The following is a 17,444-nucleotide window of genomic DNA, read 5'->3' as shown; positions in this document are numbered from 1 at the left end:
CATTACTTATGCTTTATCTTCTATGCTCTTAACTTTTGCTTAGCACCATACTGCATGTACAGAATGATAAATACACTAAACTCAATGACACTACTTAAGAAATGGACTTCTGATTGAACTGCCAGGTAAATTGATTAAAGGACATTCCTAAAGTCAGAGATGTCAGGTTTGAACAAGTAGGATACATTCAACAAGAGCTCAAAAACTTTTATAGATCACATTTTGAACTTAACACTTTGTTTTAGCTCCATGTTTTTATGAAACAAAAGCTAAACAGGCTGCTAAGTTTAAACCGTAGTGTGCATGTTTTTAACACACTGTGGGCTGAAAGCTGTTCACACTGTGACCTTTGGGGACAAAATCCAGTCCCCACAATGTAAATCACTGGATTGTAGAGACAGGTGAGGTCAGGGTTAGGTGGCTAAGGTATGACTCCGGGAAATGAACGTAAGTCAGTGTAAAGTCTGTGAGTTATAAAATAGCTAACTATGTTTGAGACAATGTACCACAGCCAACGGCACTTCATTAGGAAAGCCTTTTTATTCATATCCCTGCTTCAGATTTGTGACGTCGGCGCTCTTATTGTGAAAGACGACAAACAGGAAGTTTACTTACGTCCAGTCTTTACGTCGTGAAACGTGTGTTACGTTTATCTTTCACCTGTTTAAAGTTTTTTTAGCGTGTGTGACAGCAAAGAAAGATGTTTGGCCCGAAGGTTTGTGTTTGTATTATTTTCTAGAAGTTTCAGGTCAAGTTCTATGTTTGTTGTCTTGTTTAGGGGCCTTAATGTTTCCGTCCACCCTCAGTAGTTCGGGTTAAAACCTGTTCAAGTGTGTCCATAGTGTCCTGGTGGTGTAGTGTAACTGATGGCAGGCCTCAGACCGGTGACTCTTGCTGTGTGTTACCCTAACTTAATATTGTTAGAGCATTTGGTTTGTGTTTCTGTTGAGTTTAGGATGAATTGCTTAGTTTAAATGTGTTGAGTGTTAAAAGTGGCATTAAGTGAAGACTAGTATCTAAAGAGTCTGGACTCACATGGGATCAATTTGATCAATGTTTGTTATAATCACACTGATAGTTTTCTGTCTGCAGATGGTTTGGGTCGTGAGGTTTCCCTTCTCCCTCTTCATGGTTCTGTCCATGCAATCATCTCTGTGTGACTGTTTGATCCCCTTGGACCAGCTCTTGAGTTCAGAGACTATGACCAGAGCTGAATCCAATTATACTTCAAGGAAAGGTTTGCAGTCTTTATTTATTTATTTATTTATTTATTTATTTATTTATTTAAATGATTAAAAATTTAGAAAACAAGATAGGGCTGTGTGTGGAAATCAGGACTGAGTGCTCTTCAGTTCAACAAGTCAGTGTTTTTAGAAAAGATATGTTGGTCTCAAGAAAGAGAGGATGATAAAATGATTTGTTTTTTGTGTTTATGTGTGAATCCAGCCTCAGACGTAGCAGCAGAGGTAGCAAGCTACGCTGATGTGGCAAAGCAGATCATGGACCTGGCTGTGGTTGGAGCTGCCCAGAACCGCTCTTATAGACGGCTGGCCGACTTCAGACAGGAAACCATGTCAGTGGCTGACACAACCTGGAGATGGCTATCGTATACATGTATAATGCTATGGCACAGGACGGACTGGATGTACATCTAGGTGACCATTGTTATCTGTCTTGCTGGATGCCATATGTTAAAGTGTGGGATGTCTTTCAGCAGGTCTGAATTTAACTGTACATTTTATGTTTGTGTCGCCTCCTTTTTTTCTCCAGAACCAGTCAAAATCCCACACTGTGTGAGAGGGAAGGAGAGTGCAAACCAGTTAACCAGACTTCAAGCCTGTCTAACTGACATAAAGGCTTGGATGACCAGTAACTTTTTACTTTTAAACTCGGAGAAAACAGAAGTCATTATATTTGGGCCTAAAAATCTCAGAAATAACTTTTCTAAAATTATAGCTACTCTAGATGGCATAGCCCTGGCCTCCAGCACTACTGTAAAAAACCTAGAGTTATTTTTGACCAGGACATGTCCTTTAACTCACATATAAAACAAATTTCTAGAACTGCATTCTTTCACCTGCGCAACATTTCCAAAATTAGGAACATCCTGTCTCAAAATGATGCAGAAAAACTAGTCCATGCGTTTGTTTCCTCAAGGCTAGATTACTGTAACTCATTACTATCTGGATGTCCTAATATCTTAATAAAAAGCCTCCAATTAATCCAGAATGCCGCAGCCAGAGTCCTGACAGGAACTAGCAAGAGAGATCATATTTCTCCTATATTGGCTTCTCTTCATTGGCTCCCTGTAAAATATAGAATAGAATTTAAAATCCTTCTTCTCACATACAAATCCCTTCATAATCAAGCTCCTTCATACCTTAAAGACCTCATAGTACCATATTATCCCAATAGACCACTTCGCTCTCAGAGTGCAGGCCTACTTGTGGTTCCCAGAGTTCTCAAAAGCAGAATGGGAGGCAGAGCCTTTAGCTATCAAGCTCCTCTCCTGTGGAACCAGCTCTCAGCCTGGGTTCAGGAGGCAGACACTCTCTGTACTTTTAAGGCTAGACTTAAAACCTTCCTCTTTGACAAAGCATATAGTTAGGGCTGGCTTCAGGCAACCCTGAACCATCCCTTAGTTAGTTATGCTGCTATAGGCCTAGACTGCCCGAGGACCATCGGTGCACTGAGCTCCCCTACCCCCCCCCCCCCCCCCCCCCCCCTTCTCTCCCACCTCATGTATATTCCACCATTGAATGTTACTAACCTTGTGCTCTCTCTCTCCCCTAGTTTGTGCTCTCTCCCTCCCTCTCTCTCTCTCTCTCCCTGTACCTTCTGCAGGTGTCCCTGGTCCTGGAGCTGTATATTGCTGATGTGCAGTTACTGGCCCCACCAACTTGCAGTGTCTATTTGTTGTTTATTGTTGCTGTTCTTTTCTCTCTGCTCTATCCACTCACCCCAACCGGTCGAGGCAGATGGCCGCCCAAACTGAGCCTGGTTCTGCTGGAGGTTTTTTTCTTCCGTTAAAGGGAGTTTTTTCCTCTCCACTGTCGCCAAGTGCTGCTCATAAGGGAATTGTTGGGTTTTTAGTTTTAGTTTTTGTAAAGTGCCTTGAGATGATTTGTATTGTGATTTGGCGCTATACAAATAAAATTGAATTGAATTGAATTGAATTGAATAGAAGTGGTTGCACCAAGGGTCAAAAGTCTGGCTATGCTGGGACTGGGTAGCAGTGTAGGTACACCACCTGAAGCTGTGATCTACCTTTCACTTCCCTTGTAATCGTAGCTCTCACTTTTGTCTCTCCAGGTATCGAGGCAGAGGTATTGGTGGTGCAGTCTTTTGAGGAACTGAAAAGTAGAGTCAGCGAGGCCACAGGGAAGATTGTGGTTAATAGCCAGCCATTTGTCAGATATGAAGAGTCTGTGGCTTATCTCTGAGGCAGCGAAAGTGGGAGCTGTGGCCACACTCATTCGATCTATTACTGCTTTCTCTACTAACAGGTCTCTATTTATTTACCTTTCTGTTTAAGAGAGAGTTAACAAAAGTACATCTAAACGTTTCTGTTGCTATCTGTAGTCCACACACAGGTCTTCAGGACTACCAGGATGGAGTGAAACGCGTTCCCACAGCTTGCATCACTGTGGAGGACGCTGAGCTGATGTGGCGTAGGGCGCAGAAGGTTGTCGTCAGACTTATAATGGGAGCCAAGACTCTGTCGGATGCCAACTCTTTCAACACAGTGGCTGAGATAACAGGCTGCCAGCACCCTGAGCAGGTAGCACTCATTCATCACACATACTCAGGTATTTCTCATGCTAGTCTCAGTTTTCCAATTTAAATCAACTTAGTTCAGCTAAGAAAACTGTATAGGAAACAGATGTCATGATAGAATTTCTCATTTGGAAGAAAGACTCTGACTATTGGCCTCGTTACTTTTCTTTATTAGTCCTGTGCTCAGTCACTTCCCTGGTTTGGTGGGAGAAGGAAATCATTTTGCTGACTCCCGCAGCTGTTAGATCTGCCTTCAGTTTGCAGAAGTCTTATCCAACCATTTCAGAGAAGCTCGACTTAACTGGAAGTACAGAGAAATGTCACTTTCAGACAGTTGGTTTAAGAGGGTTTTTATATAGAAACACTTGCTATTTGCAGAAGTGCAAAGAGGTTACGGTTTGGTTGTGTTTTTAAAAAATGTATTAGGTATCAAAGTTTCTATTTCTTCTGAAGGTTCTCAGGAAAAATCCCTACACTGACTTCTTATTTCCATAAATCCCCAAACTCTAAACATTTGAAATGGTTTATACTGTCTGCATTATACATTAAAACTGAATGCACCCCAATAGCGCAATAGTTAATACCACCATCTAACAATACATGTATTTCATTTTGTTAGACAGGCTAGATGGACTACATTGAAAATATGGGTCCTAGAGTAGAACCTCAGTGCAGCAAACCTGTGTACACCTGTGACTATCATAGCCTTTTCAGTTTTGGTCTGGGTTGTATCTGATGCATCGTGACGCTACATGGTAAGGAATTTCCTATGTATTTCCTCCATAAAGATGGAGAAGGAAGCGATGCCATTAGTAGGCTACTGAACAGAAGCTGAAATACAGGTGCAGACGTGATGGAACAGCCAACTACTACCGAGAGCAGAAGGTACACTGGCCTTCACGGAAAAATGATACAACGCAGAATTTGATATTTACACAACCTTGCATTGAAAAATACGCAAGTGCTTCTGACTAGAAATTGGTGCTTCGGTGAGTAAGCAGGGCATTGCATGAAGTCAACCTTTCTATCATCAAATAAGAAAACCATTACTTATAAACTTTGCCAGAAAACACAAAAAGACGCCCGTGGTCACACTGTTAGGAGAAATAACATTTATAGATGGCACTATGAATGCAAGCTTGTATAACCAAGTACTAAATGAAAATATGACCCCCAGTCTTATAAACTTGGGGGAGAGAGGATCTTTCCCACATTACAGTAATCCCGCACACTGCAAAAATCATACAGGTTTTTCAAGAATAATAAAATTGATGAAAAACAATAATCTTATCAAATCCTCTGAGTTGGATCCAATAAAACTCCTTTGGAATATTTTAAAGCAGAAGGTATTGCATCATGACAGGATAAATATTTGTTCATGTTAACTGAGTTAATTGGGGTTTGGCTAAAACAAATACAATTGTAATAAATAGATGAGTTGTAGGTACTTAATGTAGGTAATACGGACCCCGGGGTATACTCAGTTTTGCTGTAGATGGTAAATTACAAATCTGACATTACTGTATTTACCCTAAATTACTGCATGTTCAATGGAAAGTAGAGGCCTGCTGAAATGAACCCATTTTTTAAAGGTGTGCACAGATTGATGGTTTGAATGAATGTTTCCATGTATGTTCTACTACGATCTCCACACTAGAATCACACACTGTTCCTTTGTTCATATCTGGAAGAAGACTCAGACAGGTCTAACAGGTAGAACCTGATAAAAAAGATGCTGCTGTATAAAAGTATACAGGTTCACTCTGCCTATGGGAGAGACACTGTAATGTCCCTTAAAGTTAGTCTCAGTATTGGTTATACCACTGAGTGGACATCGCTGAGTAAACTGTCCTTAATACCCAAAGTGCAATGCTGCGCACCAAGACGTGTGTCCTTGGAAGAAACTGCTCAGAGCTCTTGTCTTGTCTGCTCAGAGCTGTCATGTCACAGCTCTGTCACAGTTGGTTTGAACTGGCATGTGCTCAGTGGCATGTGTGTAAATTTTAGCTGCACTGATTTGTGAAGGCGAGTTATAAAATCTGTATGAAACTGTTGCTTAGCAGGCAAACAAGGGAGAAGGTTCTGTTTAGGATAAAGGATGAAGTTTGAAATTGCCACAGTGTGAACCTGTCAATCCTGGTGTGTACTGTCTATAGGCGAAGGTCGCCTGGTGCATGGATGTTTTAATTGTTGTTAAGGAAGTGTGTAGGCTTATGTTGCATTTGCAACAGATTGAATTGCTGTGCATCATTGACAGGACAAGTTTTGTTGGCAGATGAAAGTAGATGATATTTGCTCTGGGAATTTTCCAGGACTGTGACTAAGGACTGCATGTGTATGAGCCTTTATTCCCATGCAGCATCTTGAGCCTACAAATACAAGCTCTGCTGATTTAGCAGTTGCACAACAATATACACCCTAAAAGTTGAAACACAAGATTCTTGACTTTGACTGATGTAAGCTGTTACTATTCTGATCTAGTAACCAGGACTTGGTCCCTTTTAGAAAAGGGAAATAAAACACATGACATTGCTGACATAATTTCTGGCTCTGTGATGGCTGGTGGTAGCAGAAGTTGTGGTTGGAGTGAGTGTGTGTGTGTGTGTGTGTGTGTGTCTGTGTCTGTGTCTGTCTGATCCTTAATAGATGGACAAACAATTGAGGTTTAGTGATTCATTTTCACAGTGAACCCATCAGGGACCAGTCAACATCATCAGAGTGATGAGTTGCTTAGATTTTTCCACCCACACAACTTCCACATCTCCCGTCTCTAAAATGTCTTGATGTGTTGCCTTTCTGTTTAAACCTAAAACACAAATTACTGTGCTAGACGGAGATTGTGGTGATTACTGCCTGCATTTGTTGAAAAGTATAAAATAGCACAAAACTAATTCACTGAACCACATCAAAACATATTTTTTTAGACTTAACTACAACAAAATGACCTGTCTTTACTCTGAGAAAAATGTTTAAATCATCTATCTACAGACCCATAGCAATCACATTCAGTCAAGCTGAGGTGAAAGAACCAGTGAAAGAATTACCCTGCACCAGAAAAATGATTGTCCTTAGGTTTAATAATTAAACACAAACGGTCTTATGTCTCAGTACTAATGGTGGCCTGAATTTTTACAAGATTATAGTGTCGGTGACCTAATTCCAAACTCATAGACTGGATTGCACAGTCCATAAAGCATGCTGTATTCTGCGATGAACCCTCACATGGGAAATGTGCGTTAGAGAAAACTGATTTAGAGATAGATAGTTCTGTTACTGCTTTGTTACTAAACTGATTGCATGTTATCTGTATGGTAGGGGAAACACTTGCTTTCCTTTTAACGGAGTGTGTCCTCTGGGCCATTGTCCAGACGGGATTTGACCAGGTTAGACAGTCAGTCAGTTGTAGCCTTGAACACCAGGTCGGGACTCCATCATTGACAGGAATACCAGCCCAAAAAATTCCTGGAAATGTATTTTTTCCTATAAAATCAGTCAAATTTGAGGCATGTCAGGTTTGTGTTTGGCATTTGTATGTGTTTTGTAATAAAATTTAGATAGATAGATACTATAATCTATTCTCTTGTCTGATTCAGATTGGACAAACACCATGTGTGATCATTTTTATCTGTCTATTCCACTAGGTTGTCTTACTGAGTGGTCATTTGGACAGTTGGGATGTGGGCCAGGGTGCCATGGATGACGGAGGTGGAGTCATGATTTCCTGGGAGGCCCTGTCATCCATCAAGGATTTAGGTAATATAGAGATAGATGTTGTATATACAGTATATGGCAACATACAGAGGGATGTCAACAGAAGGAAACATACTGGAGCAATGCAAGAATATCAAAAACAGCAAGCTTACACAAGCTTGTAAACAAAGTCAAGTAAATGATTTACTTCATTATTGAGTTTTACGTAATCAGCGTACCCCACTGAAATCAGCAATATGCTTTTTAACCTCCTATGACCCGACCTTTGGTTTGGCTAGCATTTTAGATTTCTTCGAGCTATTTGGGGTTAGGTGGAACCAATAAATATAATAAGTAGATATTATCTTTGAACATGAAGCACTTATTGAAATAATGATGACCATATATGGGGACACTCAGCATGAGTTTCCTCAGAACACAATCAAGACCATTGTGTAACAAATCTCTTTTATTTCCAACCTGAACACTGTTTTCAACATTTTTCATTGGCACCATTGTATCATGGATATTGAAAAACAAACCATACAACATATCCAAACCATGCAACATATCCAAAAAAACCTGACAATGTGCTTAGTGCAATGTGTTATTGCTTTTGTTTTTGCTTTTTTGTAACGATCCAAAACTTCTACTCCAAACTAGGAATGTCCTTTTTTGTGTGTGGGAACAGTTGATCCACATTTGTGTTCAGTTACACAGAATTAAGTATTATGGTGCAGACAATTAAAAATGTGATGTCCACATATTTGGACACCAGGTCGTAGGAGGTTAAACATATGACCAGACCAAAATGTACAACTCTTTAACAGTTGGTGGAACAGTATACCAAAGTAAAGTAAAGCTCCATGAAAAGAGGCAGAAAAGCAAAAATGTTTATATTAGTCCTTAATCTGCAACAATAAATCAATTCCATGGTCTTGTTCCAAAACCTAGACAATTTACCACTAAGACTGCAAACAGTAATTTCCTTCAACTGCATACAGGGGAACAAGAATCCACAAACTGAGTGGATATACAGAACTCTCACAGACAAAAAATAAAATAAAATGCAACTGAATACGTGTGAGGGCAGTCTATCTATTTATCTAACCAAGAATACTGTGCAGGGTCAATAATGAAAAGTGTAATAGTCAGGAGTACAGTCAAGTGTAGTACTACAAGTTCTAATGGAAAAACATGTCAGGATTAGACCTCCTATTTCTCACCTTCTGTGTATATTTAATTAGCATTTCTGTTTATTTGAATCATTGTCTTTTTCCAGGTTTGCATCCAAGGAGGACTCTGCCAAACAGTACTATGGACAGCTGAAAAGCAGGATGTACAACTACACAAGGTACTGCTACTGCTTAATAGTACTTAGTAGGAAAACACTATCAGCAGTTAAACAAATGTTCTTCCTGCTTTTAAGAAGCAGGAAGCATTAACTCATGTTGTTAAAGTATAGAGTGTAGAAATACACTTCCAGCGAGTTGGAGAGGCTTTGGCTACCACATTTTTCTTTGTGCAAGGGATCTAAACCACAATCTGTGGTCCTTCAGAGTTTCCCTTTTCATAGCTTTGGCTGACAACCAGGTCTTGCCTCATAATAAAGTGCATTCTCAAAAGCAGATGTACAGGGTTGGTCTATTTTTTACCAATATTAAAGTTCTTAGCTTTGATATATAAATGGAGTTTACATTACCTCGTCAGGTAAAGTGTTCATAGTAATATGCCGATTATTTAGTGGCGCAATATTTCTTTATAATTATTGAAACACACCTTAGATTGTTTTTATGTGCCCATGCTGTCTTGGTCTTGGCATATATTTCCTTTAACTTCCCGCCTTCTCTGAATCCTTTTCCCACCGAGGTGAACACATCCAGCTTTGACCTGGTCATGGAGCCTGACTCTGGGACGTTTAGCCCTGTGGCTCTACATTTTACTGGCAGTGATGCAGCATGAAAGGTTAGATTGAAAATACAGCGCTGCAGAGTTATTAGTTACACAGCCAAAAAGTCTGAATTCTGCTACATACAGACTCTGTAAGGTGGCATTATTTAGTATCCAGTGCAGTGACCACTTAAGACCACTCCTTTCTAGACTGGACATTTTTTCAAACTAATCCTAATATTGCACTTTCCACTGTTGTGGAGTTCCACTGTTGTGCATTCAGGACAACGGTGTTAAATAGCTTCTGCCACAGAAACCACAGCAGTAAATTCACAAAACCCACGTTTAACCACAGAACCCGTGTATCATCTAGTTACAGGGTCACAAGATATTTGCTATGAGATTATTATCTGGCATCTCAATAATAATACATTACATAATGTAAAAAAGACACTGTGATGAGCTGAGAAACACTTTGCTGTGTCTGTATCAACAGGTGATGGGAGAAGTGGTCAAACTGCTGGCTCCCATTATCGTCACCAAACTGGAGACACGTGTAGAAGAGCTTGATATCTTACCATGGGTAAAGGCAGAAGTACCAGGTCAGTTTAATCAAAGACTTTTCTCACCAAGCAGCAAATATTCATGAGATAATTGACAACAGTGAAAATGAATATTATAGTACAGCTTTAAATAATGCAATTACTGGCATTTGTAATGAGCCCTCTTCTTTCTCAACTCTGAAGATAGTATAGTCTTATGTAATAGAGACAAGTGGTGGCAGATTTTCAAAATAGGATGGAAAGTTGTCAGGAAAGTCAATTTTAAAGGTCAATCTTTGGACTCTATGTGAAGAAATATATAGGTTTTTTTTTTGTTGTTTTTTTTAAAAATCATGGGTAGACAATGTACGCAGAATAAAAAATAATACAAAATAACAGCATTATTTAAATAAAAAAGGTTGTATTACAAACAAGTTTTTATTTCTTACCTTAAAAAAATCACATTGTACATAGCTAGTTATATGTTGCAGCTCGTCAGACATGCAAAGGCTATTGACACTTTATTGTTTCAGTTTTCATCCAGACCTGGGGTTTCATTTATAAAATTGTGTCTAGGATCCTTACTAAAGCATGTGTGTGCGCAAAAGCCAAAAATGGTGTACAGCCAAAAAAAACAAAACAAAAAACAACTCAGAACACTCATAAAGACGTCACATACAAACCTCTAAGCAATGTTCCCTCTATAATTTACAGATCACATAGAACTGTGCGCATGTGAGTCATCCTTATTATTCCACCTTGTACACGGCCATTTTGAAACAGAAATAGTCAATGCAAACGACCTCATGGATGCCGACGCACGTTACTGAGCCTGACAGGCAAATTTTTCTTTAGTTATAGTGAATCGTGGCAACAACAGGTGAGAGCAGAAGAAAGAAACATCACTTCAAACATTACAAGAACGTGTTTATGAAACTATTATCACTCACTGCAAGTACAAATAACATCGCAGGATCTTCACTAATATATGGATCTAACAGGTGGGACACTCTCCCTTCAGGTTTGTTTTTTATAGAGTACATCACATTTGGGCCCCGTTTTGTGCGTACACCACGTTTATGAATGAGGCCCCTTGGTCTGTCACCTTTTCTGTTAAGTAGCATAAAAAACTGCACAAATTTCACTGTAGATAATTTATACATGGTTGAGAGATCGTACAAAGCTGCGATGATGTGGTTACATTTTGATGAGTTGGTGACAGTGGACACAGATTGAACGCTAGCAGAAATTCTGGGGTTCAAACGTCTTCTGCCTTGGTTAACTTTTGTAAAGATGAAATGCCATTGAACACAGACATCCATTATCTCATAACATTTAAAGTAGGAACTGAAAGGAAAAAAAAAAAGTTTGGTTCCTTGATCTGTGACACTTATAAAGGAAGTAGGGCATTTGCAAGAGTTTTTCTCTTCTGGTATTCAGATATTTAATATCAAAGCCCAACTTTATAAGGCCTTTAACTGTATTTACCTAGAACAATGATAATGATGATGACTTGATGCATGTGCATGATGTTTCATGGCACTTTCCTGAAGTTTAATTGTTCCTTTAACTAATCTGCCAAATTCATGAATTAAGCTGCATTCTGAAGGGAATTCTTCACGATTTTTTTTACGGTTCCGTTACGGTCCCCCTTGCTGTGATCAATATATGGCAGGGTTCAGGAAAGCAGTTAGAAACCTGAAACGTAAGAGCTGGTAACTTTTCAGAGACCAGATGTAGAAGTTAAAAGTTTTATCTGTTGACAGTAAATATGCAAGAGTGCAGTTTTTGGGTGTAAAGAAGACCCTGGAGCTTTTTTCTATTATTTACCAAAAAATCCCATTCTGCAGCAGCAGATTTTTTACTTCTGGTCTCTGAAAAGTTATCAGCTCTTATGATTCAGGTTTGACTGCTCTCCTGACCCCTGCCATATATTTACATGGTGAACTGTGAGCTTTAAGATGCTTTTAGAAAAGAAGGCTATGAGATTCCCTCCTTGGACAATGGTTACACAATATATTGTGTGTCTATATTGCTAAACGTTATGACTAAATCAAGAATAAAGTAGAAATTACAGCGCAGAAACAAGATTTTTTATTTTATTACAAATTTACATGTTATAAAAAGACAAAACTCATCAGCATGAAGCTAGATGAAAACTGAACCAACATAACAGGATTTAGTTATACAAAGGATGAAATACTGCAAATGAACCAGCCTAATGCTATAGATAAGACACTTGTGCAGGTGAAACCAAACTCTATTCAGTTTCTCTACTTTCAAAATATTACCTCCTTTGTTTGTATTATATATCAACTACCATCAAACCAGACACTCCTCTCAGTCAAGCTACGTAAAAGGCACATTTTCCTTTGGTGTTTTCACTCGTTCACTTCAGATTTACATCCACGAAACTGTACAAAACAAAGGACTTTTAATAGTGAGTAGTATAGTAACAGTCTTCAGCCATTTCTTTTTTTGGTGGTTTTTGTCCAAGCATCATCTCTGCCACTGTAGTGTTGGCATGTGCAACAGTTGGAGTAAAGGGAAACCATCATGAAAGCCTATTAGGAACATTTAGATAAGTGTCAGTTTTGTTGGACAGAGCTCAAGCTTGCAACATACAACATAAAACTCTGGTGTCATTTAATAACTTCTTTTCATGAGACAGCAGCTAACACTTGATACTAACAGAGTCCTCACAGTCATGTTAATTTTTCTGGTTCATGGACCACCTCAGGCAAACTGCATTCTGAAAGACCTTCTTCCTCATTTGTAAGGTCAAATCTGGGTCTCTTGGAAGGGCTGTCTAGTATTGTTGGTTGTGGGAACAGTACGGGACTGTCCAAGGGGAAGGTGAGGGTGCAAACACCACAGTCTCTGCTTTCCACTCGTGTCTGGGTAGCTTCAATACAACGACAAAGGAATTAATTAAAAATATTAATGTGCGTACTGGATATTAAGTGAAAGCAAAAACAACTGATTTTCATACAAATTGATCTGTAGAACTACAAACCTGCACTTCGGTGTAGTTTTTTGTAATTTTTCTGTGTGCTGACCGATCTTCTTTCCGGGGGATCAGTCTGGGAGGCCACGTGTCTTACAGCAGGCTGAATGGTCTGCTTAACATTAGTGCTCTTAACAGGGACACAGGGAACAGAGACACTTCATGCATCTATTGTCACAAAGATATAAAACCAATACAAAGATGTTACTAATGTTTATGTGTTACTAGTGTGAGCAAAAACAAACCTGAAATTATAACATCCTGATACTACCACGATATAGATATTTTTTAATATTTCTTGTGTTCATAATGTAGGAACTGATCTGATCTTTGTAATTTTATGTACACAATGGTGGTGTAAAAGAACCAAAGAAAAATGAGCTGCATTAAAATGAGAAAGGACAGTGGCAGGGAGTATACAGTGTGTGAAAGGATGAGCCTAAACTTTGACATGACTGTTAATATGACTGAGAGGTTAGATTTAAGTGCGGCACGATGGATGAGTGGTTATCACTTTTGCCTCACAACAGTTCAAAACCCACCAGGGGCCTTTCTGTGTGGAGTCTGCATGTTCTCCCTGTGCTTGTGTGGGTTTTCTCCAGGTACTCTGGTTTCCTCCTACAGTACAAAAACATGTATGTCAGGTTGATTGGTGACTCTAAATTGCCCATAGGAGTGAGTGTGAGTGTGTGAGGTTATGTGTCTCTATGTGGCCCTGTGATGGACTGGGGACCTGTCCAGGGTGGACCCCTGCCTTTCACCCAAAGAGAGCTGGGATAGGCTCCAGCAGATTCCTGGGACCCTGGTTAAGGACTAAGGGGGTACAGATGATGGATGGAACCTAAGGGCGGTCAACAAAACCTAATAAAGTCTCTGCAGACTTTATGGGTCACTATCGAAGCCCGGACCCAAATGTATGTGGGTCTATGGGACCTGTAACATGTTTAGCTACAAGGGACACAACAGGGGGGATATTATGTGCAGCGGTTCACTCAACTGACCTGTAAATCCACTTTAAAATACCAACACTTACAGCTCCTGGGTCTGTAGTGGCGACTGTAGGAAGCGAACCAGGCTTGAGAATCAGTCTTGAGGCAAATCCAGCTTTATACTGACCCACGTTGAGAAAGCAGTCCACCGAGAAGTGGTTAGCACAAGCGTGCAAGATTTTTGGGGTATCGGTCGGAACATTTCCACTGTAAATAAAAGACAGCCACTGTGCCTTGACGTCCTCGGTGGACGGTATTAAATACATAATTTTGTGTTGATTTGTACAACCAACAACAGAGCACTGAGTCTTAGCTTTTAGCTGTGGCATGCTAATGTTTTTGTTTTCTTCTTCTTCATTGTTTAAATGCGGTTTGCAAGCCAGCTAGAGTGCATTACCGCCACCTACTGGAAAATGGACGATCGTTGAGTTCAATGAAACTTATCTTTTTAAAAGGACAAAAGCTGTCGTATTGTCTTCAAATTTACTACACACCTTTTGTCCTCCTGAGTCAATTCTATTTTGACTACTCATAAAGCATGAGGTATAAAATGATCACCAGTTTTTTAGTTTCACCTTTTTAGTGAACTTGAACTTCATATCAATAAGTTCCCAATATACTATCAATAGATGAGCTATTAATTTTAAGTCTTCCAACTTCTTTTTGAATTCTATATAAATGTCTCATCCTCATCCCACTGTTCCTGCCAAATTTTGGGATTTTGAAGAAGCTGTTTTTTTTTAATCCCATTTCCACCTCTGCATAGTTGGTCACATAAACAGGGGCTGTGGGTTTGTCAAAGTGTGGGTAGTATTATTAACTAACCAAGCTAGTAACAGGCAAACATCAACCTCTTCTGTTTTCTTTGGATTAATTGTCAGGTATTTTCCTTTTACCAACACCTGCTGGACTGGAGTGTGCAGTGATAGACTGGCATTGAAAAAAACAACTCTGACTAACTCAGTCCTCTGACTGGCTGTGGCTCAGGAGGTAGAGCAGGTCGACCATGAGCCAGAGGGTTGGTGGTTTGATCCTTCCCTGGTCCACAGGCCAAAGTGTCCTTGGGCAAGACACTGGTTGTCACCAAGTTTAACCTGGTGGCTGTTCCACCGGTGTGTGAATGTGTGAGTGAATGGGACCATTTAAACTACCCCCTTTCTGTTGTGCTTTCAGCTCGATTACATGGTCTTCATTGGTGGACTGAGTTTGTTCAGTTGTCATCTGTTGTCATTCAACCACAGGAACTGCTGTGATTTCACCTGTAGATGATCAAAGTTAAATCTTGGCCTTAGATATAGTAGTTTGACAGAGCAATTCAAAGTCAAGAGCTTAACTATACTTTCTCTAGAGAAAGCTCAGTTTCCATTGTTGTGAGCAATATATCAAAACCAGTTTCTTTGTAATTAAAAGCTTTGGTTATTTTCCACATACTATGATTGATATCATTTAAATAAAGGTAACCATTTCTTGTATTAGCCAGAATGATGCTTCCCCTTACACAGAAATGATGCATCATGTAGTATCTTTCTGTTTCTCTGTCTGTCGTCCAGGTGCCAGCATCCATGTGGCAAACAGTCAATACTTTTGGTTCCACCACAGTGAAGCTGATACCATGGCTGTTCAGGACCCTCGAGACATGAACCTCTGCTCAGCACTGTGGGCTGTGGTTGGCTATGTTGTCGCAGACCTGCAGGACATGTTGCCCAGGTAGTCAGGTGGTGCATGCTGACTCTACAGTGAATAGGAACATAGGATGGTCACTGTGAGTTCAAAATACAGTCAAATCCAATCTTTAAAAAAACAACAATATGTTAAGTCAGTTTCTGTTTACAAGTTGAATGTGACTTGAGCTGGGATAAAAACACAAACACGCTAATCTTTAGCTGTACTGTTATGTATGTATTGTAATTTGTGCATATATTATGCTGTACTATATTTTATATAAGGCAGCATGGTGGCTTTAGCACTGCTGCCTCACAGCAAGAAGGTTTTGAATTTTATCTATACAATGGTGGTGTAATTCAATTCAATTCAATTCAATTTTATTTGTATAGCGCCAAATCACAATACAAATCATCTCAAGGCACTTTACAAAAACTAAAACTAAAAACCCAACAAATCCCTTATGAGCAGCACTTGGCGACAGTGGAGAGGAAAAAACTCCCTTTAACATAAGAAAAAACCTCCTGCAGAACCAGGCTCAGTTTGGGCGGCCATCTGCCTCGACCGGTTGGGGTGAGTGGATAGAGGAGAGAGAAAGAACAGCAACACTAAACAACAAATAGACACTGCAGGTTGGTGGGACCAGTAACTGCACATCAGCGATAAACAGCTCCAGGACCAGGGACACCTGCAGAAGGTACAGAGAGAGAGAGAGAGAGAGAGAGAGAGAGCACAAACTAGGGGAGAGAGAGAGCACAAGGTTAGTGACATTCAATGGTGGAGTATACATGAGGTGGGAGGAGAGAAGAGAGGGGAGGGGGGGGGTTAGGGTAGGGGAGCTCAGTGCACCGATAGTCCTCGGGCAGTCTAGGCCTATAGCAGCATAACTAAGGGATGGTTCAGGGTTGCCTGAAGCCAGCCCTAACTATATGCTTTGTCAAAGAGGAAGGTTTTAAAAGGTGTAAAAGAACCAAAGAAAAATGAGCTGCATTAAAATGAGAAAGGACAGTGGCAGGAAGTATACAGTGTGTGAAAGGATGAGCCTAAACTTTGACATGACTGTTAATATGACTGAGAGGTTAGATTTAAGTGCAGCACGATGGATGAGTGGTTATCACTTTTGCCTCACAACAGTTCAAAACCCATCAGGGGCCTTTCTGTGTGGAGTCTGCATGTTCTCCCTGTGCTTGTGTGGGTTTTCTCCAGGTCCTCTGGTTTCCTCCCACAGTCCAAAAACATGTATGTCAGGTTGATTGGTGACTCTAAATTGCCCATAGGAGTGAGTGTGAGTGTGTGAGGTTGTTTGTCTCTATGTGGCCCTGTGATGGACTGGGGACCTGTCCAGGGTGGACCCCTGCCTTTCACCCAAAGAGAGCTGGGATAGGCTCCAGCTGATCCCTGGGACCCTGGTTAGGACTAAGGGGGTATAGATGATGGGTGGATGGATTTTATATAATAATATATATGTTGTAAAATTCACAATAAGTATAAATCATTATTTTGTGCTTTTGCCCCATTGCTCTTATGCTGTAATACACTGAATTTTGCTAATTGTGTAGTTTCTGTTACAGAAGAAAGGAAGTTGAGTGTATCATACACATGTAAAATTCAGTGGTTGAAGGAAATGAGGAGAAGGCATAATGAGTAAAAAGATGATCAGAGTACAAAACGTAGACATTGTACAGTGGAGGAGAGGAAGGAAAGAGAATTCATCATACAAACTGACACAGCTGGGATCTCTTCACCCCATGAACTGATAAGTCAGCACTCCCACTGGGTGATGTCAGGTTTAGTCAGCCAGGGCAGATAAAGCCATTTTGGAAAACACAGATGTGTGTCTGCAGATGTCTGTCCGTCTCTATGAAACAAAGCTCTGCAGTTTTCACA

The 17,444-nt window shown here is 40.1% G+C and overlaps 1 protein-coding gene and 1 pseudogene across 2 annotated transcripts; one reads left to right on the top strand and one right to left on the bottom strand.

Moving 5' to 3' along the window:
- Window positions 1-689: 689 nt before the first annotated feature.
- Window positions 690-15,803, top strand: LOC113122145 (carboxypeptidase Q-like; annotated as a pseudogene).
- Window positions 11,971-14,243, bottom strand: LOC113122143 (uncharacterized). 2 transcript variants are annotated; one of them, XR_003294828.2, is made up of 3 exons: window positions 13,908-14,243; window positions 12,916-13,036; window positions 11,971-12,804 (listed from the first exon to the last, which is right to left on the bottom strand). XR_003294828.2 is itself a non-coding variant. In XM_026293210.2 (3 exons), the coding sequence occupies exons 1-3, from the start codon at window positions 14,222-14,224 to the stop codon at window positions 12,605-12,607; spliced, it is 606 nt and encodes a 201-aa protein (XP_026148995.1). In that variant the 5' UTR covers window positions 14,225-14,243; the 3' UTR covers window positions 11,971-12,604. The 2 variants fall into 2 exon arrangements, 1 of the variants encoding a protein (XP_026148995.1); XM_026293210.2 differs by having other exon boundaries at window positions 13,940-14,243.
- Window positions 15,804-17,444: the final 1,641 nt, after the last annotated feature.

The sequence above is a fragment of the Mastacembelus armatus genome, chromosome 16 (assembly GCF_900324485.2).
Source record: "Mastacembelus armatus chromosome 16, fMasArm1.2, whole genome shotgun sequence".
In the NCBI taxonomy this organism is placed as follows: Eukaryota; Metazoa; Chordata; class Actinopteri; order Synbranchiformes; family Mastacembelidae; genus Mastacembelus; species Mastacembelus armatus.
The sequence above is the reverse complement of the archived record's forward strand: the minus strand, read 5'-3'. Positions and strand labels throughout refer to the sequence as shown.